General features: G+C 43.0%; 1 protein-coding gene across 5 annotated transcripts in view; it reads right to left on the minus strand.

The window, feature by feature from the left end:
- Window positions 1-4771: 4771 nt before the first annotated feature.
- The window catches only part of Tfcp2 (transcription factor CP2), a 43053-nt gene continuing 22358 nt past the window's right edge, over window positions 4772-25466 (minus strand). For 4 of the 5 annotated variants that reach the window (XM_075960669.1, XM_075960670.1, XM_075960671.1 and 1 more), the window contains 10 exons: window positions 25310-25462; window positions 23912-24022; window positions 23507-23595; window positions 19802-19850; window positions 19082-19175; window positions 18107-18197; window positions 14677-14792; window positions 13645-13787; window positions 9268-9319; window positions 4772-6569 (listed from right to left, as the gene is read on the minus strand). In XM_075960669.1, the coding sequence (XP_075816784.1) occupies window positions 6532-6569; window positions 9268-9319; window positions 13645-13787; window positions 14677-14792; window positions 18107-18197; window positions 19082-19175; window positions 19802-19850; window positions 23507-23595; window positions 23912-24022; window positions 25310-25462 (936 nt within the window). In that variant the 3' untranslated portion in view covers window positions 4772-6531. The remainder of the gene's footprint in view (window positions 6570-9267; window positions 9320-13644; window positions 13788-14676; window positions 14793-18106; window positions 18198-19081; window positions 19176-19801; window positions 19851-23506; window positions 23596-23911; window positions 24023-25309; window positions 25463-25466) is intronic. The other variant, XM_075960672.1, reaches the window with a different exon arrangement.

The following is a 25466-nucleotide window of genomic DNA, read 5'->3' on the forward strand; positions in this document are numbered from 1 at the left end:
AAGAAACCATGAATCCAGCTCTAATGGCTACCAAGCTATTTAAAAAAATGCCGTGAGCCGGGCGGTGGTGGCGCACACCTTTAATCCCAGCACTCGGGAGGCAGAGGCAGGCGGATCTCTGTGAGTTCGAGACCAGCCTGGTCTACAAGAGCTAGTTCCAGGACAGGCTCCAAAACCACAGAGAAACCCTGTCTCGAAAAAACCAAAAAAAAAAAAGTGCTGTGAATTCTGATTTTCTTCCCTAGGTGACATCAGAGACTTTAAAGTTTTCTAGGAAGGGGACAACAGCCCAGGAGGGAAAAGAGCAGATCATAAAAGTGTCTTTAGGACAGCAAGCACCGATCATCCACCTACCTGCTTGAAACTCAGAGGACACATGATGAAAACCTCTCTACCTTAACACTCACATGGTGGCTTACACCTGAAACTCCATCCAGTTCCAGGGGATTGAATGCCCTGGCCTTTGCAGGCACCTGCACTCTTGTGCACATACCCACATGCACGAGACTGTGTGCCTGTGTGTTCACACACACACACACTCACACACACATACACACACAACTATATGTAATTAAAAATAATAAAAATGAATCTTTAAAAAAAAATCTCAGCTGGATGATGGTAGCTCATGCCTTTAATCCCTGCACTTGGGTGGCAGAGTTTGAGGTCAGCCTGGTCTACATAATGAGTTCCAAGTCAGCCACAAATATATAGTAGAAGCCTACGTAAATTAACTAATAATTAATTAAAAGTCATTTACAGGAAAGGAAGGCCGGGGAGATAGCTGTCAGTGAAGTGCTTGCTGTAAGAGGAGAGATGTGTGCCACCATGCCCAGATAAATGGTTTCTTAATCATTTACATGAACATTCTCTTTTTAAAATATACTTTAGATTGGGCGCTGGTGGCGCACGCCTTTTATCCCAGCACTCGGGAGGCAGGCGGATCTTTGTGACTTTGAGGCCAGCCTGGTCTACAAGAGCTAGTTCCAGGAAAGGTTCCAAAGCCACAGAGAAACCCTGTCTCGAAAAACCAAAAAAAAGGGGCTGGAGAGATGGCTCAGTGGTTAAGAGCATTGCCTGCTTTTCCAAAGGTCCTGAGTTCGATTCCCAGCAGCCACATGGTGGCTCACAACCATCTGTAATGTGCCCTCTTCTGGCCTGCAGACATACACGCAGACAGAACATTGTATACATAATAAATAAATAAATATTTAAAAAAAAAAGATCAAGCTGTAGGCAAGTCTGCAGGGCATTTTCTTAATTGGTGATTTATGGGGTAGGGCTCAATCCATTGTGGTTGGGGCCATCATCCCTGGGCTTGTAGTTCTGGGTTCTATTTTTTTTTAAAGTTTATTTATTTTATGTATATGAGCTCTCTCTCTGCATGTACACCTTTATGCCACAAAAGGGCATCAGATCCCACTAAAGATGGTTGTGAGACACCATGTGGTTACTGGGAATTGAATTCAGGATCTCTGGAAGAGCAGCCCGTACTCTTGGCTGCTGGGCCAACTTTCCAGCCCTTAGTGCTTGGTTCTGTAAGAAAGCAGGCTGAGGCCGGGCGATGGTGGCGCACGCCTTTAATCCCAGCACTCGGGAGGCAGAGGCAGGCGGATCTCTGTGAGTTCGAGACCAGCCTGGTCTACAGAGCTAGTTCCAGGACAGGCTCCAAAGCCACAGAGAAACCCTGTCTCAAAAAACCAAAAAAAAAAAAAAAAAAAAGCAGGCTGAGAAAGTCATGGGGAGCAAGCCAATAAATAAGCAGTTCCCCTTCATGGCCTCAGCATCAGCTCCTGTCTCCAGGTTCTTGACCTGTTTGAGTTCCTGTCCTGATTTCCTTTGACAACAAACAGTGATTTGGGAAATAAACCCTTTCCTCCCCAACTTGCTTTCGGTCATGGTGTTTTATTATAGCAATGGTCACCCTAACTAAGACAGTGATTAACAACTCTTAAAAAGCCCTATAATGAGTTCGAGGCCAGCCTGGTCTACAAGAGGTAGTTCCAGGACAGGCTCCAAAGCTACAGAGAAACCCTGTCTCGAAAAACCAAAGCGCCCTAAAATGATCCACTTCTCCCTTTTATTTTCCAGTAAGTCCTGTTTCACTATTATGTTTTTATACATATATTTCTAAAAGGATCCCATTCTATTTTTTTTTCCTGAGACAGTGTTTCTCTGTAGCTTTGGAGCCTGTCCTGGAACTAACTCTAGTAGATCAGGCTGGCCTCTAACTCAGAGATCTGCCTGCCTCTGCCTCCCAAGTGCTGGGATTAAAGGTGTGCACCACCACCGCCAGGTCTTCCCATTCTATTTCAAGAGAAAAATACAGACAATATTGAGTCAAATAGTATATGATTTCATTTTTCACATTCTCATTTGAATGGGAAGTTTAAACTTTAATATATAATCACAGACACATAAACATAAAATTCCCCCCCCCCCCTTTTAAAGCAGGGCATCACTGGAGCACAGAATGACCTCAAACACTGGCTGCATTCCAACTTTCGTCCTTCTGGCTCCATCCCCAAGCACTAGAACAAGTATGTCTGCCTGGTTGTAGGTGGTGCCAGGGACTGGATGCAGAGCTTTCTGGAGTTCCTGTTTTACCTCCAGCCACCATCAAATCTTGCTTTGAGAATATATCTGAGATGTGTGCAAACATGTATGAAGGAAATCTTTCCAAATGTGTTTAACTTAAATGGCATCCTGAATATACTCCTAAGAAAACTCAACATCCCACTCAGAATTAGAGGCGGTTTACTTAGGAGAAGAGGGACCCACAACAATAGAGGTGAATTACAGAGCTGGGAAGTAGGTGCTCAGGAGCATGGAGAAGTCACTCTGCAAAACAATAATATAGAACTAGCGATTCTAGTATAGAAAGACTTTCAAGATGTTAAATACTAAAGCTAAATCATGGATTATTAGAGTCTCTGAGATTTATGTATGTGCATAAATGTGTTGAGGAAAAATTTCTTGTAATGATTAATTATTTTATTTTTTAATTTTGAGATTAGGTCTCTGTGACTTGAATGAGAATGGTCTCCACAGGCATGTATGTTTGTTTAGTCCCCAATCAATGGAACTGTTTGGGAAGGATGAGGAGGTGTGATCTTATTGGAGGAGCTGTGTCACTGGGGGCAGACTTTGAGGTTTCAAAAGTCTACACCATTCCCAGTTAGCTCTCTCTCAGTGCTTCCTGCTTGGGGATTGGATGAAAGCTCAGAACTATGGTTCCAGCCCCATGTCTGCCTGCCTGTGCCACGCTCCCTGCCATGATGGCCATGGACTTTAACCCTCTGGAACAGTAAGGCCCCAAATTAAAGACTTTCTTTTACAAGTTGTCCTGGCCATGATGTTTTGCCATGGCAATAAAAGAAAGTTAAGGCAGTCCAATCATGCAGCCTTGTGCCTCTGTTTCCTGAGTGTTGAGATGAGAAAACCACCCACAGTCTTTAGAGCAGAACTAGGAGAAAAGAAAAAGTTATAACCTTATTATCCATATTTATAATAATTGTAAATATGACTTTTACAATGGAAAAGCTAACTGAAATTTCTCATTTAACTGAAAAGGTCAATAACGGAATATTGTAATTTTGTAAGTAATCACAACGTTCTATCACTAAGCAAGTGTGTATCAACAGTTACACAGCAAGGCATAGCAATACCTTGGAAAGTAGGAGGGGACACTTGTTTGTCCCTGCTGCCCAGAACCAAAATAACCACACAGTAATTGCATTAATTAAATCACTGCTTGGCCCATTAGCTCTAACTTCTTATTGGCTAACTCTTACATCTTAATTTAACCCATTTCTATTAATCTGTATATCATCACGAGGTCATGGTCTACCAGCAAAGTTCCAGCACGTATATCTCTGGTGGCCCATCCATGGTGTCTCTTGACTCCACCCTTCTCCCAGCATTCAGTTTAGTTTTCTCCACCTACCTAAGTTCTGCCCTATAAACAGGCCAAGGCAGTTTCTTTATTCATTAACCAAGAAAAGCAACACAGAGACAGATAGACTTCCCACACCATTGGAAGGGGGATTTAAAAAAGCCAAGGGAGTTTCTGGTCTTAAGAGGTCTGTTCCAGGTGTGACACTGGGGATGAACCCCAGAATATTGGCAGAAGAGACAGAGTCGATGCAAGTTCCAAACTATTCAAAGTCTACAGTCGCAGTTCCAGGCTATCTTAGTCTCAAGAAACAAAACAAACCGGGCGGTGGGAAGAGTCCAAAGTTAGAGAAACCCTGTCTCAAAAAACCAAAAATAAAATCTAAAACTACAGTAGTATATAAATCCACTTCTATAATTTTGAAGACTACTCCAATAAAAACTAACTTCAAATAAAAATTAGAACACATAAATTATTACTGCTAATAGAATTATTGCATCATCTGTACTTCACAAAAATATGAGAATCATGAATTTGGAAGGAACCTTAAGTTACCAGTTCAAGTTCAGACATGGTGTCAGCGTCTTTAGTCTCAGCTTGTGTGAGGCTGAGGCACAGGTTCGGGAGCAGCCGGGGCTGTATAGCGAGTGTGTCACTGGAGTCACCACCTAGTTCAGCTCTTCCACTCACCATCCTGACAAGGTTGGGATTGACTGGGAGCCAGCCCCCCATAACACAACTAGAAATGTCCCCTCAATGTTTTGCATCAGTGTTAGTAATTTTTAGGTTTCAAGGTTTTAAACTTGTTTCAAACCAGAAGAAATTAGAGACCACATTACAGGTTGATTTTAATGAACACCAACAAAACACTGTGTGTGTGTGTATGTAATCTTTATCAAATGCTTCAAAAACATACACACATAAATTCAAATCCAATACAGAATCTTTTAACATTATCTTTGTTCATCTCAACAAAATTTGAGGAAATTTCTGGATAAAACTTTGTATGTGGCCAGGTGGTGATGATGTATGCCTTTTTAATCTCAGCACTGGAGGCAGAGGCAGGGGGATCTCTGTGTAGGCCAGCCTGGTCTACAGAGTGAATTTCAGGACAGCCAGGATTATGCAGAGAAACCCTGTCTCAAAAAACAAAACAAAACAAAAAGACCCCTAATACTTTACAGTTCTGCACATGCACAAAGACATGGTCAGTTAGAAGGCAGAACATAGACACAGCAGGATTTTGAATGGGAAAACAATGCATTTTTTGTAAAGCTTACATAAAAGAACACTATGCCAAAATAAAACAGGGGAGGAAAAAGTGAGGCTGGAATAGCTCATTTATATACACACAGAGTATCCCAATCAAGAACAAGGAGCTCTGGAAGTCAGAGACACTCTGGCCTCTCCCGCCCCCGGCTCTGTGCTTGAGGTTCGCGGTCACAGGCACCTGTCTGGTTTTCAGGTCTTGATTATCATTACTTAGGGATGTCCTCCCTTCTTGACTGACTAAATCATCAGTTTCCACAGAGCCCCAGTAAAAAATGATGGTGAGCACAGACAACAAAGAGCGCACTTGGTGGGATGGGGCATCAGATGACAGGGCCCAAGAGCGTCACTGCCAGCTGCCTGTCCCCCAGCAAGCTCCACCACTTTTCCACATTTCCTCATCTTCAGTTAGGGGTCACTTTTTCCCCTAGTTATTATGAGTTTATGAAGGGGATGAAAACAAGATCATCCATCTATAGAATTTATCACTCTGCCCACCCCAATAAATATTAGCTAAAATCACCCTCAGTTGTGGTATTGCAGGTGAATAAAATATAAATCCCGAGACTCTGTTCTAACATAAAGGGAAGGGCCTGCTGCAGCTTAGCTGGAGTACTTGCCTAGCACTGTGAGGCTCTGGTTCAAGCCCAGCACTGCAGAAACAGGGAAGGTGGCAAATGCTTATAATCCCAGCATTTGAGAGTAGACACAAGAACATGGACCACTGTCCCCCACTCCACAAAACAAACAAACAAACAACACGTGAACAAAGCAGAGCTGATATATGCTCGATACAAAAGAGACTGATAACCTAAGTTCCACGAATACACATGTTCACGTTTATATTAGAAAAATGGCAGGGAGGTGGTGATGCACGCCTTTAAATCTTAACACACAGGCAGGCAGATCTCTGTGAGTTTGAGGCCAGCTTGGTCTACAGAGAAAGTTCCAGGACAAAGAGCTGTTATACAGAGGAACCCTGTCTCTAAAAACAAAACAAAATGAAAACAAAATAAAAAAAAAAGAAAAATGACAAGAGCTCTATATCACAAGATTAAACTCTTTCCATTAAACGTCACGCCATTCCCCTGCCCTCTACACCCTTGTTGGATATTGGTATCCAACAAGGACCAGAACTAAGCAGATTGCTGCTCAACTCCATGTCTGGCAGGATCTGAGGGTGCCATACTGCTTGGGCCAATACAGGGGGCTGGAATTCCACTTTAGGGCCTGGTCACTCAGCATGCCCCTGCCCAACATTCACATAAGCTGGGTTCCAGAAGACCTTCAATGTCTGATCATGTCCCCTTCAAAGGGCAGTCGTCAAGAGGACGGAAGCAGCAGCCAGCAAATGTGGAATGCTCCTCCTACTTCAGAATGATGTGATAGCTATCACTGGTTTCTGCTGTAAAAAAGATGGGAGAGAGGAGTGAGTTTTATTTGTTTCTTTGTTTTTTGTTTTTTGTTTTTGAGACAGGGTTTCTCTGTGTAGCCCTGGCAGTCCTGGAACTCACTCTGTAGACCAGACTGGCCTCAAACTCACCGAGATCCACCTACCTCTGCCTCCAGAGTGCTGGGATTAAAGGTGTGTCAAACCACTGCCTAGCGAGAAGGGGTGATCTTTAGCCACCTTTAGAAGGAAGAAAACTATCTTGTGGGAGAGAATACAGAGTCAAATAGGATGGCCAGGTGTGGTGGCAGACCTTGGTTCCCACTCTGCAGGAGGCAGGAGCAGGTAAAGTAAAGATATCAATCTTACACTTTTCCTGGGCCAGAGATACACAGAACGATGCTCTTACAGCGGTATGCAGTGGTCAGAGATACACAGAACGATGCTCTTACAGCGGTATGCAGTGGCAACAAACAGTTTACATCAGACACACGCTCACCAAGATGAAATATTGGTATTCTACAATGTACTATGTTGCAAAGCAATAATGCTAGAAAGATTAGGCCTATTAAATGCTTTACAAATATTTATAATTACACTTATTTATTTTGGGAGAGCGTGTGCCATGGCATGCATGTACTTGGAGGTCAGAGAACAATTTGTGGGATTGGTTCTTCTCTTTCACTACGTGAGTTCTGGAGACTGAACCCAGTCATCAGGTTGGGTGCCATCCCACGGCTCTTATACGCTTTATTTATTTGTTTTAAAGGGTTACTTTATTTTTGAAGTTTTTATTTTTATTTTGTGTGTGCATGTGTTGCCTACATGCATGTATGTGTATCACATGTATACCTGAAGTGCCCTCTAAGGCCAGAGAGTGTTGGACCCCCTTGAACTGTAGCCATAGGCAATTATTATCCACATAGTATGTGTGCTGGGAACCAAACCTGGGTCTTCCCCAAGAGCAGTAAACACTCTGAACCTCTGAGCCACCTCTTCAGGCCCTGCTTATTTGTTTCTGAGAGAGGATCTTACATAGTCCAGGCTTGTTTCAAACTCACTACACAGAGAATAATGCTGAACTCCTAATTTTTTTGTCTCTACCCCCTAAGTGCTGGGATTTCAGGTCTGTGTCACTACATCTGGCTTTTAAGTACTCTTTTTTTGGGGGGGGGGGTGTGACAGGGTCTTTCTACGTAGCCTTGGCTGTCCTGGAACTAACTATGTAGATGGGGCTAACCTCAAACACCAAGATTGCACTGCCTTTTCTCCTGAGTGCTGGCATTAAGCATTACTGATTTTCAGCATTTTCTACTTATACTGGGCTTACCAGGATGGGGCCTTACCGTAAATGAGTAAGTATGTGTAATAAAAACAACACACCTTGATTTCCTCCTTTGCTAAGGGAAGATGTAAGAGAACGGTAGTGCTGCCAAGTATGCTTCCCTCAGTGGTGTCGGGAAGCCGCTTCACAGAGAGAACAATAACCAAGCTTCTCTGCATACACTCTTCCCATCTCCCTCTTAGGGAAGAAAATACGCACCCGGGAGCGGGAGCGATGTGCATGTCTCTAATCCAAGCACCAGGGAGGCTGAGTTAGGAGTTTCCTAGTCTGCGGTTCATAGACCACATTAAAATAAAAAAGTTTCCCTATTTTATTTCACAAAGGTATAAAATATTAAAGATCTTTTTCTTGTTTAGGAACTAGAATTCATACCAAGGTCTTGTGTATGCTAAGTTAAAACCCTAGTCTGGAAAACCTTTACAATTCCTTACAAAGGGGGCTGTGGAGCTAAGGAATAGCTGTCCTTGAGTCCCAGAACAAATATAAAAACTGTCCTGTCCTGATGGTGCTGAGTGCATCTAGTCGGAGTGCTGGGAAGGTAGAGACACATCTTTAGTGGCAGTCAGTCTAGACTTCTTGGCAAGTTCTAAGCCAGCAAAAAACAAAATAAAAATCCAATGGAACTGGAAAGACAGCTCAGTGGTTAAGAACACTTGTTGACTTGGATTTGGTCCCCAGCACCCATATGGCAGCTCAGAACAGTTCTTAACTCCAGTTCTGACCAACACAGCCCCGCTGTTTACACATGGTGCACATTACATACACTCAGGCACATACACAAAATAAATAATGTTTTTAAAGGCGGGCTAGAGCGATATTTCAGTGGTTTAAAGCACTGGCTGCTCTTCTAGAGGAATGCAGTTCAATTCCCAGCACCCATAGAGCAACTCACACATTTGTAACTCTCGTCCAGGGCATCTAAGGCCCTTCTCTGGCCTCTCAGGACACTGCACACATGTGGTGCACAGATATACATGCAGGCAAAACAGGTACACATGTAAAAATAAAACTTGAAATATAATTCTAATAGATTTGTATTAAAATAGAAAACATAAATTTAAAAAAGGTAGCTAGTGCCTAAGTAACACTATCCGAGACCGTCCTCTGGCTCAGCACATGCATGCGCACCCAGATGCATGTACTCACTCTCTTATATTTATTTTGGGCTGACAATAAGGTTCAGTGGGGTTACGGTACTTGCTGCCAAATCTAATGATCTGAGTTTGGTTCCTAGAACCCACAAGGTGGAATGACAGAACCAACCTCTATAGGTTGTCATATGATCTGTGTGCCATGGCATATGATAACCCATCTCACACACACGTGAACAGACAATAAGTGTTAAAGCATGTTTTAGTATTTCATTACCTTTCATTGTGTCCAGGATAAAGCAGGCTTCTTCCTGAAAGTTCTGTATCATCTGAAAAAAGCAGCAAGATTTGCTGATCATTGCAGTGTTTCTTTTCATGACATTGTCCTGAAGCAGAAATTAAGCTCTTTTGTTTCTTCTGAATAGTGTAAAATTTTATGTTTATAACTAAGCTTTTGAACAGTGTAAGAATAACACTGCAGCTCTAGTTAGCTTAAAGATATCCATTAGTCAGCAAGCTTCAAATTAAAGAACAACTAACTCTGAATACTGCCTTAATATCATTTACTTTGGAAGGTATTGGCAACACCTAAAATCAATTCAAAAATTTTTCAAAATAAATCATAACTTTACAAACTAGTCTATTTTTAAGCTAAAATAGCTTTACCTGAGCCTTCCTCCAAAATCAACAGCAAAAGAAACAAAGCATTTGGAAAATGTGGTGCTGAACAAGTCATGGTAGGAGGTAAATGTACTTAACTTCCACCTAAAGTCAGACCACTTTCTGTCCCACAGCCCTGAAGAAAGGCGAAGAGCATCCTTTAAGCACTCCAGAGCAGCAGCTGCTTAAGCAAGCTCTATCAGCCGACCGTGGACACCTCAGAAGGGTTTGGGGAGCATGACCAAAGGAGCCAGGTTCCTTTTTTTCGAAAGAATTATTTATTTTACATGGCTGATCATTTTTCCTGTATCTTTGTCTGTGAACCACATGCATGCCTGACCCCTGCAGAGGTCAGAAGCAGGTATCAGATCCCTTGGAAGTGGAGTAGCAGTAGGTTGTGAGCCAACATCTGAGTGCCCAGAACTGAACTTACATTCTCTCACAGAGCAACGAAAGCTCTAAACCACTGACCCCCCTCTCCAGCCTCTGTCTAGACTCCACCTTTGATGGAGAGTGAAGTGGCCCCTCAAGCGGTACTGCTGCCCGCAGCCCTGCTCCCGCGCTGAGCTACGACTACAGACACCTTTTCTCTAGACGTTCAGTGTCCAGGGAGCTCCGATGATGCAATGAGGTCAGCAGTTTCCAGGAGCTGAAAATGAACCCTTTCTACAGGAGAATCACAAATCCAGAGCTGTTTGAACTATAGAGTGAAACTGTCTCAAAAAGCAAAAGAGGGCAGACTCCAGTCCTACCATGTTTGTCTACCATGCCTGTCCTGGCCTCTAGGCTCAACTCCAGCATTTCAAAAGACAACGACAAAGACACTCCTTTCTTTTCATTTAATTTTTCTCCCCTGAGACAGAGTTTCTCTGTGTAACTCACTCTGTAGACCAGGCTGGCCTCACTTAGGGATCCTCATGCCTTTATCTCCAGAGAACTGGGATTAAAGGTTAAAACACTCCTTTACAATTTCTGTGATCCTATCACAGGGTTCGTTTACAAGAGAGGCTCCTAACTCCATGACAAAATGTGTCCAGGCCCAGCTTTATGCAGGAAACCACAGCTGCTGAGAGCTCTAGGGTGTAAGACCTTGTCATAAAAGCTGGGTTTTTTTTTGTTTTTTTTTAAATGTTTATTTATTATGTATACAATATTCTGTCTGCATGTTTGTCTGCAGGCCAGAAGAAGGCACCAGACCTCATTACAGATGGTTGTGAGCCACCATGTGGTTGCCGGGAATTGAACTCAGGACCTTTGGAAGAGCAGGCAATGCTCTTAACCACTGAGCCATCTCTCCAGCCCCCAAAAGCTGGGTTTTGATAAGTTCCTCCTGGAGGCCATCTAGAACAATGGTTTGTAACGTGAACCCCAAGACTTTGTAAGAGGTACAAGGATATTAACAGGCTCATATAGGGGACCCAACTTTCAAATCTCCAACTTCCATATACCTTCCTCCACATGTGAGTGTCGGTGTCCAACTTGAGTGACCCCGACAATTGTCAAAAGATGGATGGCTTGAGTCAGGCAGTGGTGGTGCACACCTTTAATCCCAGCACTCGGGAGGCAGAGGCAGGCGGATCTGTGAGTTCAAAGGCAGCCTAGCCTACAGAGCTAGTTCCAGGGCTGTTATGCAGAGAAACCCTGTCTTGAAAAAGCAAAAACTAAAACTAAACCAAAACAAAACAAAAAGATGGATGATGTTAAAGAAATATTATTATATAATTTTTGGTACATAACTAAGAAATTAAAAAATAAAACAAATTCAGTGATTCTGTTCTAGCAAACCCCATCCATTTCCTGCCTCTAAAAGTCCAATGCACTATCCATCCCTATCTCTCAATTAGGAAAATCAAGTTCACAGGGCTTCTGTCCAGAGCGGAAAGTAGGACAGAACTGATGCTGAATTCCGTGCCATTTTCACAACCCGGGGGCAGCACTCAGCTACAGAGTAATTAAGCAGGTATAGCATGGGCAAAGGGAATCGGTGATTTCTTCAGTATCTCTAATAGATGGATGCTAGGGCTGGGAAGAGGCCTAGCTGGTACAGAAATGGTCTGGCATGCATGAAGCACTAGGTTTGACCTCAGCACTGCACAGCTGAGCATGCTAGTGCATGCTGTAATCACAGCATTTGCAACACGGAGGCAGGAATTCAAGATCATTCTTTTTTGTTTTGTTTTGCTTTTTCCTTTTTGAAACAGGGAAAAGCTTTAGAGCCTGTCCTGAAACTAGCTCTTGTAGACCAGGCAGGCCTTGAACTCATAGAAATTTGCCTATTTCTGCCTCCCATGTGCTGGGGTTAAAGGTGTGCGCCACCACCGCCTGGCTTCAAGATCATTCTTAAGTATATGGTGAGTTTGAAGCCAGCTTGTCATATATGAGATTCCATCTTAAAAAAATCAAAACAGAAACTAACCACACCCCCACAAGAGATGCATGTATAGTTTTTTTTCTTCTCCTCTTTTGAGGTTTTAAGGATTAAATTCCATGCCTTGTACATGCTAAGCATGTTTACCTCTGTATATATACTTCAACCCTTTAACTTGATATTTTAGAAATACCTACTTGTTGTTTTTCCAGAGGACCTGGGTTTAGTTCCTACCACCATTAGGCAGCTCACAACCACCTCTAACAGCAGCTCCAGAGGATTGGACACCCTCCTCTGACCACACACATACACCATTTAAAAACAAAACAAAAACAACTCTGTGGAAGTCAGGCTAGCACATATTTATAATCCCAGCAACGGGGAAGCAGAGGTGGGAGGATTGGAAGTTTAATCCTTGGCTATTAAGGGGTTTAAGGCTATCAAGGGGCAGGAGCAACGGTTAAATCAGTGGTAACATGCTTGCTGTGGCCTGTAAGTAAGGACCTGAGTTTGAACTCCTAGAACCCACATAAAGCATGTGGCACGTGCCAGTAAACCAGCAGGTCCTGGAGCTCATGACTGGCTTTACATGGGTAGTGGGGGGGGGGGTGTCCCGATTCAGGTCCTGACATCTGTTCAGCAACCTCTTTACCAACTGAGCCATCTCCCTAACCCAATTTTAAAATGGGGTGTGTGTGTGTGTCTAGGAATGACATTTCTTACTCAAGTGAGAAAACTTATAATTGTTCACTGTGCAAAGGATACATAGTTTTGTGTGTGTGTACGCGCATGCGCGCCAGCATGCACATATACATGTGTATGAGGTATATATGTATGTATGGTGTATATATGAGATATATGCACACGTGTATGACTATATAATGACACACAGAGGCCAAACTCCAATATCACTGCCCATCTCGTTTTCCTAAGGGAATCTCCCGGAACCTGGAGCTCACTCGTCCATCTAGTCCCATCAGCCGGGCTGGCAGAGCCTAGGCTCCAGTGAGCCTCCTGTGCTAGGGTTATAGGCGCATGGAGGATGAGCACAGCTATCTTTAAAAAAAGCAAAACCAAAACATGGTGCTGGGATCTGCTCTTATCCTCACACTTGTGCAGCAAGTACTTACACCTGCTGAGCCACCTCTCCCTCACCAGATTTTGGTTTTGTCTTTTTTTGAGGAGGGAGGGGGAGTCACCATCTCATGTACGCCAGGTGGGCCTTGAACTTACTACATAGAGATGAACTTGTATTCATGATTTTCTTGCCTCTACTTCTCTTCATGATGGGGCTACAGGGGTGCATCACCACCCCCAACTTTATACATAATTTTTTAAAAATTAAGAGGTAAACAAACAACAAAATCTAAGGCAGACACAATGGTTCATACTAATAGTCCCAGAAACCAAGGATGCCTAGGCAGGAGGATCATGTGAACCCAGAAGTTCAGGGTCTGTCGGGCCAAAATTGCAAGACCACGTCTGTTAAAATTTTTAAAAGAATTAAAATTAAAAAGCTAAACCTTTCAGTAGAAAACAGAGTCCAACCCTGGCAGAGCACTCTTGGTCTTGGTGCCGTCACAAACTAGGGTATGGTAGGTAATTCAACAGGACCGAGAAACTGACCTCATCACTGATGAGCACATGGATTCCTGTTGGCCCTTGCTTGTAAATCTGGCTGATCTGGTGAGGAGAAATACTAAAAAGTTGAGCAATTTTTTCTGTTAATTCAACAGCTGTCAGTTCTTCTAGATAGATAGCATGGTACACTGCAAAAGAAAGCACAGCAGTCAGTGGGAAGGCCGTCTGCACCTGCAGGTAACTGCTCCTGTGGAGACCCACACATCACACAGCTGGCCTGCAGACCCTGCCTCCGCTGCCCTTTTTCAATGTGAACTAGGAGAAGTTACTCAAAAATCTAGTCCTTTCCTTTTTCTAAAGACTGGAGGAGAGAAAACCTACAGCACAATGGACATTACTAGTTTTAACAATTCAAGCATAGCCAGGTGGTGGCGCACAACTTTAATCTCAGCACTCGGGAAGCAGAGGTTCGTGGATCTCGGGGAGTTTGAGGCCTGCCTGGTCTACAGAGTGAATTCCAAGACACCAGGGCCACACAGAGAAACACTGTCTCAAAAAACAAACAAAAAAGCCCAGAGACAGATATTGGGGTTCAAGCTGAAGACCAGAAAAGCAAAGCAGCCAACCACTAGAGAGAGCTTTCACCTTTACCAACTCTGCAGACCGAAAGGTCTCCATGAATCCTCAGACTGCACTGCACTGAACTCATATTCCTCTAGTACTGGGATCAAAGGCGTGACCTCTGTTTCTCTATTAGACTGATTCACTCTCCTTTAGCTCAGGGTGGCCTTGAGTTCTGGGATTAAAGGTTTGTGCCACCATTCCCTGGCCTGTATGGCTGACTAGTGTAGCTAGTTTTGTTCTCTGGTCTTCAGGCAAGTTTTATTTAATAAAATTCAAATAAAATATCACTATATAAGCATATAAAAAGTACCTGGCATAGATCATGAGCTCAATAAATGTGGGCAATTGCCATTACTTCCAGAACTCTAATGCTGAACTGGTCTAAACTCCATTACACCTGTCCATGAGTCATCACTTCTTTCTTCCTGTGTTGGTCTGCCTAGAACAACCTACCGAAGAAAGTACCATTGGAATCTCCATCTTCCTGCTTCTGTTGTGGTGGCTGCTGCTGCTCCCTCAACTGCAATGATTCCTGACAGACATAGATGGTTAGCCGTGGACGCACCATCCTGTGAGGGGAAGAAAAGGACTGTCGGCTTTACACAGCCTTCCCATTGTAGGCACGCCTACAGGTAGGATTTGAGTCCCTACATCACTGAGCAGAGCAGAGAGGAACTCTATTAGAGCTATTTGTTTCGTTATCTGCCAGTGGTGGGCTTTGTTATTTAAGATGATTGGTTCCAACAAGAGGCACCATTTAAGCTTCTAAATTCTGCTTTCCCTCAAAAGTTAGACTTGGGGCTAGAACTGCAGCTCAGTAGTAGACTGTTGGCCTGGCATGCTTAAGGCCCTGGGCTCTGCTCTCAGCATTGAAAGGGGAAGGGTAGAAGAGGAGTAGTAGGAAGAGAATATTAATGTTAGCTTAGACCGGGTAATTCAGGCTCCTCATTCTCCCAAGATTTCTTCACTAAACCCTGACTTTGACTATTGTTTCTTTGCATGACAATGTAGCACCTAAAGTCAACGGAGTTTGTGAGTTTTGGAGTTATGGTTAGAAATATTCAAAATGTAAGAGTCACCGTTTTATGTAAGGGTCAGGTTCTAGATATGCTCTTTACTTAAAAATACTAATATATGACGGCAAGATGGCTCAGTTGGTAAAGGTGCTTATCATTTGAGTTTAATCCGAGATCCACAGGGTGGAAGCACAGAACTGGTTCCTGCAGTTGTCCTTTGATCTTCATATGACCTTCATATGGGAGGGGAGAGTGAGAGAGGGAGGGAGGGAGAGAAAGGAAGGGAGGGAGAGAGAGAAGGAAGAGAGAGAGGGAGGGGGAGAGGGAGGGGGGAACACTGCACAGTAAAGTAGATGATCTCATCTCCCTAGCGCCTGCCGAGCAGCCTCTCTCCCTCCCACTTACTCTCAGCACTTCTTCATCTGGTCACCTCGTTCTTTTCCATTTCTAAACACTTCTTAGATAACACCCTTAAAAATAAAGGCTCTGTTACTAACTTTTAAATTCTCAATTCTATTACCTATCATATTGAACCCAGGGCTTTGTACATGTGAGGCAAAGGATTTTCCACTGAGCTACAGCCCCAGTCTTTGAAAAATCTTCTTTCCTTGGGTCACCAATCCTTGAATTTCTGACCACTAGGCCATCTCTCCAACTTCATGCTTGAATTAAAAAAGTTGTGTGTGTGTGTGTGTGTGTGTGTGTGTGTGTGTGTGTGTGTGTGTGCGCGCGCCCACAGAGGCCAGAAGAGAGCTTCAGATCTCCTGGAGCTGGAGTTCCAGGTAATTGTGAACCACCTAATGTGGGTGCTGAGAACCACACACAGGTTCTCTAGAAGAGCGGGAAACACGCTGAACTCTGAACCATCTCTCTTGCCCTTAATCCTTGAATTTTTATCTCCTTCTGTGGTGGTTTAAAAGAAAAATGGCCCCCAAAGGGACTGGCACTATCAGGTGTGGCCTTGTTAGAGGAAGTGTGTCAGTGTAGGGGTGGGCTTTGAGGTCTCTTGTTCAAGCTTCACTCAATGTGACACTGAGACCATTTCCTGTTGCCTGCAAGATGAAATGTAAGACTCTCAGTTACTACTCCAGCATCATGTCTGCCTGAACACATCATATTCCCTGAGATGATAATGATAATGGACTGAACCTCTCAACTGTAAGCCACCCCAAATAAATGTTTTTCCTTTATAAAAGTTGCCATAGTCATGGTGTCTCCTCACAGCAACAGAAACCCTGACTAACACACTTTCCTTTACGTTTTCCAATACTGCCAGGGTGGCAGCACACTCCTGTAACTTCAGCATCAGGAAATAAAGGAAGACCAGGAACTCAAAGCTTTATCCTCAGGTACATACAGAGGTTGAGACCAACCTGAGCCATGAGACTGTGTCTCAAAAACAAGATTTCCGAGACTACAGTCAGTTCAATGTATTATGTCTATGAGGTATGGAGATACAAACTCTTAATAATTAATTATTCAGTGATTCAATTCTGTTGTCACTGATCTAATTTTCCCCCTATCAATTATTATTACTAAGCCAAACATGATACTACATGCCTGTAATCCCAGCACTTAAGTGGTTGGAACTGGAAGCTCTGAGTCCAAGGCTAACTAGGCTACACAGCAAATTCAAAAAATAAAAAATAAGAAACATTTAAAAACGAAAAAAAAAAAATAGGGCCGGGCGGTGGTGGCGCACGCCTTTAATCTCAGCACTTGGGAGGCAGAGACAGGCGGATCTCTGTGAGTTCGAGGCCAGCTTGGTCTACAAGAGCTAGTTCCAGGACAGGTTCCAAAGCCAAGAGAAACCCTGTCTTGAAGAACAAAGAACAAACAACAAAAACAACAACAAAAAAACCCCAAACGAACAAAAAAAACCCCCCCATCTCAAAAAGGATTAAGATGACCCTTTTTTCTTTTGAGACAAGGTCTCACACTACATAGCACACACACTCTCCACAGAGTATCCTTTCTAACTACATCAGGGTATTCTATAGACCACAAACTTGCTTTATTTTGTTCGTTTTGTTGAGACATGGTCTCTGATAGTCCAAGGTAACTTGAAGCTGCTACAAAGTTAAGGATGGCCTTAAACTCTTGGTCTTCCTGCCTCACCCTCCGAGGAACTGGAACTACAAGCTGAGCTACGCGTAGTTTGTCTGTGTTCTTTCAAAGCTCTTAGCACTACCTAAAACACCTACTGCTTTTCTTTATGGGCACATTGTCCACAGTGTACCTCCAGAGCCTGCAACAGTACCTGTCTTCTGATAACGACACTATTTACTCTGAGAACTGCCTATCACAAGGAGTTATTTGAATCAAATTTAAGAAATGATATTCTACATTTATGTTTACTTGGTACATAATGGGATTTTTTAATAAAGTTTTTTTTCTTTTAAAAGAAATAAAACATTTCTTTAGCATGCACACATGCTGTGTGCAAGTGTGTGTCTGTGTTTGTAGTGGGGCACATCTCAGAGTACATGTGGAGGGTGGAGGTCAAAGGACAACTGAGAACGAGCACCTCCTCCACGTGCCTTGACCTCTTTACCTACGGAATTCACTGGACCAAGACTAGAATTTTCGAGACAGGGTTTCTCTGTAGCTTTGGAGCTGTCCTGGAACTAGCTCTTGTAGACCAGAGTAGTCTCAAACTCACAGAGATCTGCCTGCCTCTGCCTCCTGAGTGCTGAGAATAAAGGCGTGTGCACCACCGCCCGGCTAGAACCTGTTTTTTCTTTTTTTTTTAAGTTTTGACAAGACATATTTATCTGTGTAGAATATTGTGCAAAATTCCAGAATGTAGATTCATCTGAAATCCAATCTGACTGGTATCTTAACCACTGGTATCTTAGAACACATACCGGCCTTTTAATGCATTAAAAAGTCTGATTCCATCTGCAGGGCCGCAGATTTGGATCACATCATCTCTAGTTAGTTTCAATAAATCTGCCCCTGGAATAAATACGGGACAAAAAGGTTAATAATAAAGGCAAAAATTACTTTCGTAAGTGACTTTTAAAGTGGGCTCTACTTTGAGGACACCTCATCAGCAGTCCGTTAGTCTTCTGCAGTGGACAAAGCCCTTGTGACCTGGCCTCTGCCTCATCTTCTCTCTTAATTCTCATCCAATTAACTTTTCCACTTAACCCTACGCTTTGACCAGACAGGGTGCTGAACGGGCCTGTTGCTTTTTCTGTTGGAAACACCTTCCACAGTAAGACAGACTCAGACCCGCCCCTTCCAGCGACACCTCGCACACTGCTGCGTTAGTATTCATCTAGTAGGTTCCATTTGGATTTTTCTTTTACACAGATGATGAAAGAGTACTCTCATCAGTACATCTTACCAACTATATGTTCCTACACAGATGTGCAGAGAGGCCCCTTGAGAAGGTATTACACGGAATACACATTTAAAAAGTGCTATATAAACATTTTATGGTTTAAATGAGTTCAAACTGAAAGCTGCTTATTTTTTTAATTATTTATTTTTATGTGCATTGGTGTTTTGCCTGCATTTTAAGTCTGTGTATGGGTGCCTGGTCCCCCGGAACTACAGACAGTTGTGAACTGCCATGTGGGTGCTGGGAATTGAACCCAAGTCCTCTGAAAGAGCAGCCAGGGTTCTTAACCACTGTGTCATCTCTCCAGCCCCGAAGCTGCTTCTTTTTAAGAGTCTCACAGTACAATTGCAGCCAATTCAAAGTGTTTGATGAAATTCATTTTATCAGAAAAAACAGACTGAGACACCGCTACACACCATGTGGACACCAAAAGGCCCTATGATGCACATGAGTACCCCATGCTGGAGAAGGCAAAAGGAAAAACTAATCTAACCTGAGAAGTTGGTGAAGAGCCTGGTGAATGTGGAAAACCGGTTTCGATGCAACCACTGTTGGGCTTCCTGAGGCGTGGTTGTTGGCAAGAGGTTCTGAAAGAGAATGCATTCGTTTGTATCTGAATAGTTCACCTGATACCTCATTAGATAAAAAAACCAATCACTTCTGCACCCTACAACCACACAGGTAGTGTCTGGAAACTGTTTCTATCATGTAGGGTCTTCTCTAACCACGACAGAGATATTTCACTATCAAACTATAAGATCTTCACAGTCAAGGGATCCTGTAGTGGCAGCTACATGGGAAATCACATGAGCCTACAGCTCACACTAGACCAGCCTGGGCAACACAATGAGATCCATAAGAAGAGAAGGAAAAGCAGCCATCTGGGACAGTGTACACCTGTAATCCCAGCACTTGCAAGGCTGAGGCAGGATGACCACTATGCATCCTAAGCCAGTCCAGGCTGCATAGTGAGTTCAAGGACAGCCTGTGATGTACAGTCAAAGTCTGGCTAAGAACAAGCAAACAAACACAACAGCTTTCAAGGTCCTGCTTGCATTTATTTTGTTTCCGGTCCCTAGGATAATTTCCAGTTGGCTGAACTTCGATAAGCGTGGGTGAGTAACAGTCTCTAGCCGGCTAGCCCACTGGCATCTGGCAATCACAGTCACAACAGCACTGCACATTACGATAACTGACATTGCTTTAGACTTACGTCAGTGACTGGAGGAGGTGGCTCTGGCTGGTGGTTTGGTGAGCCATTTCTAAGGAGAGACATTGAAAATGAAAGGATGAGTCCATAGTACACTCTGTAAATTACCTCATGCTTCCGTGTCATGGTGACTCTTTTAAATTGAGAGCTTTATCTGAAAACATTCTCTAACCCAGTGCTTCAGCTGTGTGCTGATTAACTCAGAAATTTCAGGGAAAGGGAGAAACTATGTCACTGAAACATTTTTTTTTTTATAACTGAGGAAACCAGGAAAAACATCAAAATTTCAGTAAATAGAAACTGATAGATTAAATTAGGCATACTAAATATCTGCAAGGGGCTAGAGATACAGTCAGCAGTACAGCGTCTCCTAGGCTGCACTGCTCTGAGCTCCACACAGGGAAAGCACTGGCTATAAAAGTCCTAGTGCTGCATTGTTGTAACTATGCATCACTGTATTAACCCTATCAGCAGCTACACACAACACAGAAGAATCAGAAGAAACTGTATGCTATGACCATACACGGGGCTGGGCAGGGTGAGCCGCGCCTTAAATCTTGGCACTCAGGAGGCAGAGGCGGTGGATCTCTGAGTTCAAGGAAAGCCTAATCTATATAGCCAGTTCCAGGTCAGCCAAGGCTAAATGAGACCCTGCTCAAAAAGTCTAAAGACAAACAAACAAAAGCAACAACAACAAAGTAACTATTTTGCTGTCCTGGGAGTTGAAGCCAGTTCCTTCTTTGCATGTGCTAGCAGTTGCAATCCCAAGGCACTACCTCGGTTCTTCAAGACAATTATTTTTCTGAGCTACCATGTGGGTGCTAACAACTGAACTGAGTCCTTTCAGAAAAACAGCCAGTGCTCTGAACTGCCGAGTCATCTCTCTAGCCCCCATTTGTTAGTTTTTAAATGTTGGTTAATTATCGTTGCTGTATGTATATGCTGCTGGGTGGTGCAGGTGCGAGGACAGTCCTGTGACGTCGGTTCTTCTTCCATCTTTACATGGGTTCTGAGGGTCAAGGACTGCCGGGCTTGAGAGGCAAGAACTGTTCGCTCAGGGCTATCTTGCTGGTCCAATTCATTTTTAGATCTACTTACTTACTCACCTGCCCGCCTGTCTATCCATCCATGAGAGTGAGTGTGTGTCTGTAAGAGTATACCCAAAGATCCATGTCAGTGTGTATACCTAATAATCTACCTACCTACCTATCCATCCATCTGTGAGAGTGTGTGTGTCTGTGAAAGTATACGCAGAGATCTATGTCAGTATGTATATCTAATAATCTACCTACTTATCCATCCATCCATCCATCCATCCATCCATCCATCCATCCATCCATCCGTGAGTGTGTGTGAGTGTGCATGTGTGTGTGTGAGAGAGAGTATATTCAAAGATCCATGTCAGTGTGTATACCTAATTATCTACCCATCCATCCATCCATCCATCCATCCATCCATCTATCCATCCATCCATCCATCCACTCATCCACCTGTGAGTGTGTGTGTCTGTGAAAGTATACTCAAAGATCCGTGTCAGTGCATATACATAAATGTGGAAGTCAGAAGAGAGCACTGGTAAAGCTAAATTATAGGAGTTTGTGAGATGTCTAGCTGATTTCATGGGTGTAGGTTCTAAACTCTGGTTCTCACGACTGAGAAGCAAGCACTTTCACCTACTGAACCATATCTCTGGCTCCCCAATCCATTATGGTTAAAGTTGATTCAAAATTAGTGCTAATTTATCATTCAACATTTATCTTCACAGTTTGTTTCTCTTATAGTTTCTTTTGTTTAATATTTATTTTCTTTATGAGAGAAAAAGTTGAGGAGAAAAAAATGTAAAACTCAACCCTTAAACTGCAGGTATTTTAAACTGCCTCCAAGTGGACAGCATCATGCCCTAAAGGATAATAATAAAAAATCCCTTTATTTCAAGAGTTCCTCTTGTCAAGATGTAGTGGTGCACATATGTAGTCAGCTACCTGAGAGGCTGAGGCAGGAGGATGATTGGCTCCAGGAGTTCAAGGCCAGCTTATAAACACAGCAAAGACCACCGTACAAACAAACAGACAAAAAAATGAAACATAGTGTAGCAACGGCAGCTCATGCCTATAACCCCAAGATTAGGGACTCTGGCAGCAGGACTGCTGTGAACTTAGGGCTAGCCTGGCTATATAATGATTCAAGGCCAGCCTGAAATAGTATACAGCAAGACCCTGTCTTAAACAAACAAATCCCCTTTTCTTCTTCATTTCTGTCATAGTTATTCAAGCAGTAATTACATCGGGGCTTTAGACAGATGTATTCCCCTTTTAACTAAAACCAAAAGGAGTAACTGTTATATTCAAATATTTAAGCTACTTTTTAAATCTTTTAAGAACTAGGTTAAATTCTAGAGGTCCTGAGTTAAAAAAAAAAAAGTAGGTTAAATACAGTATAAACAAATCCAAATCCAAACTGAAACATCACAGCCCAACAGTTTGTTCCTTTTTTTATATGCTTGTGGTTGTTGTTGTTTCCTTCTTCTATATGCTTCTTAATTATGATACTGAAGATCAAACCCAAGGCCTAATGCATGTCAGCCAAATGCCCTGCTATTGAGTAACCTCAGGCCTCATGACGATTCTTAAAACAAGGAAAAAAAAAATGTCTATACAACCATGCTTCTAATTCCCAGGCCCACTCTCTGGGGCAAGTCTGAAAAGGAAAGGGAACAAACACAAAGCAAACAAAATAAGGTTCATCAAAAAACCAAAACTAAAATCTCCCATAGAAGAAGTCACTTGACACTATCTGATACTACCTGACACTGACACCATGTGATGCTGCCTGACACCCTCTGATGTCACCTGACACCCTCTGATGTCACCTGACACCCTCTGATGTCACCTGACACCCTCTGATGTCACCTGACACCCTCTGATGTCACCTGACACCCTCTGATGTTACCTGACACTGTCTGATGGTACCTGACACCTTCTGATGCTACCTGATACCATCTGATCTGACCTGACACCCTCTGATGGTACCTGACACCTTCTGGTGTCACCTGACACCCTGTGATGTCACCTGACACCATCTGATGTTACCTGACACCCTCTGATGTTACCTGACACTATCTGATGGTACCTGACACCCTCTGATATTACCTGACACCCTCTGATGTTACCTAACACTATCTGATGGTACCTGACACCCTCTGATGTCACCTGACACCATCTGATGTTACCTGACACTGTCTGATGTGACCTGACACTGTCTGATGTGACCTGACACCCTCTGATGTTACCTGACACCATCTGATGTTACCTGACACTGTCTGATGTTACCTGACACCTTCTGGTGTTACCTGACACCTTCTGGTGTTACCTGATACCATCTGATGTTACCTAACACCATCTGATGTTACCTGGCATGATTTGATGTTACCTAACACCTTTTGGTGTTACCTGACACCATCTGATGTTACCTGACATCTTCTGATGTTACCTGACTGACTGATGCTACCTGACACCATCTGAGGGGAAAAGTTCTTAGATAAAACTCCATCTCTTTTCAGGAGAGTCCAAACCTTAAACAGTACAAAAATTGGTCAAAGAATGACCAAATGGAAGCACTTATTAATTTGGAAAGAACTTGATGATGGAAATGTAATAAAATAATACATATTTAATTCAAATATAACCCAAATTCATTTCTTAGACTTACCCTTCCCCAAGAGAGAAACTGCTATGGGAACTGTTGAAGCCAGGTGATGGGGAATTGTTGACATAGGTGATCTCAGGCCATGGGGAACACTGAACAAAGGAGAATATGGGGAACAAGAAAGGATGCTCTGTCAGTCAGTGCTCCCCGAAACACTCTCACTTCACTAGCACACCTTCATCAGTCAAGAAAATATGCGCAGGACCAAGTTTAGACTAGGCTGGAAAGGAATATATACATATATATGCTTTTTAATTTATTTTTTCTTTTGTGAATGACACTTATAAGAATGGAGATGCAGCTCGGTAATAGAGAGCTTGCCTAACATACACAAGGCCCTAGGTCTGATCCCAGGCCCACAGAATGAATGAATAAGAATAAAAATTATGAACTGAAAAGTCCTTTTACCTCTGTGAGTATGGTTGTTTCATAGGAAGGTTGATATTTCTCTTTTTCATGGGGTGTTCGTTTCTCCATTTTCTCTCTATCAGTTTTTTGTTTTCTGTCTGCACCTTTAGGCTGAAATGAGAAAAAAGTTGCTTTAAATTCAAGTAATCACACTTTGACCCAGAAATCATACTTTAAAACTCTTAAATACTCACAAATAAAACAAACGTGTGAGCACAGTATTGTAAAGACTCTGTGCATCACCCTCACCGTCTGAAAATAGGATATTTAAATGTTTGATTCAGTTGGAAAATTTGATAGAAAGACCACTAAAATACATAGCTAACTGAAAAAAACATAAAGTCTCAAAACCACGCATACAGTATACTCCCACTTACGTTTCCAAGATGAGAAAATATGTGTACCTATGCATAAACGTTCATTAAAGAACAGAAGGGACCGGACAAGTGTAACAAACTGTGACAGTGGTAACCTCTGGAGAGAGGTTACAGGCTTGGGAAGAGTAAATGAGGGAGATTACAGTGCAGTGCCCCATGTATTTTAGATCACCAACTCACTGCCGCCCTTCCCTCCCTCCCAGCTTCCTTCTTTTTGAGATAGAAACTTGCTATATCATAATCCTAGTTCACCTGACCTTGATATGTAGCCCAGGTTGGTATTGATTATAGCAATCTTGACTCGGGCTTGCAAGGGCTAAGACTATAGGTGTGAGCCACTACACTTGGCCTGAATTTCTAGCAGTAAGAATATATTTATTCATATGATAAAAACAAAGCAGGGAATGGTGGTACACACCTATAGTCCCATTACTTAGAGGCAGAAACAGAAGTATCGGGAGTTCAAGGACATCCTTGGCTACTTAGCAAATCTGAGGTCACTGTAGGCTACCTTAAAACATATTTTTGCCTCATGACCGCCTCAAAGCAACAAAAATAATAAATAGCAGAAACACAAACTATTCATGTTCCTAAATCAATCAACTCTGCATGATTTCCAAGACACAGAAAAGCTTACAAGTCAACAGGCTTTAATGAGAACCCAGCTTTGCCTGCCGCCTGCTTTACAAGTTCTTGTTCCCCACCCCCACCCCACGTAAACAACCTTAAGTGGTATTTCAGAGCTTGTCTTAGTATCTAGCTCAGACAGTTTGTAATTCTGAAAACAGGCAAGTTGACTCATTATCTTGGCACGTCATGTTAAAATGGAATGATAAAGAAAAAGGCTTTAGCTGGGCATGGTGGCACATACCTTTAATCTCAGCAAAAGCAGGCAGATCTCTGAGTTTGAGAACAACCTGATCTACAGAGTGAGTTCCAGAACAGCCAGGGCTACACAGAGAAACCCTGTCTCAACACCCCACCCCAAAGAGGTTTAAGGCCAGTGCATGGTTCAGGATACCTTGAAGACTTTGATCTGGCAGCTGGCTGAGTGCAAGTGCTCAGTGTATTCCCCATTCTCATTTTCCTTGAAGGTATCAATTTGTACTCGGAACGGCACCCCCTTCTCTCCACCATGCTTCCTCATAGTGAACTCTGTGCTGATGCAGTGCACCTGG

The sequence above is a fragment of the Microtus pennsylvanicus genome, chromosome 2, assembly GCF_037038515.1.
Source record: "Microtus pennsylvanicus isolate mMicPen1 chromosome 2, mMicPen1.hap1, whole genome shotgun sequence".
NCBI lineage: Eukaryota > Metazoa > Chordata > Mammalia > Rodentia > Cricetidae > Microtus > Microtus pennsylvanicus.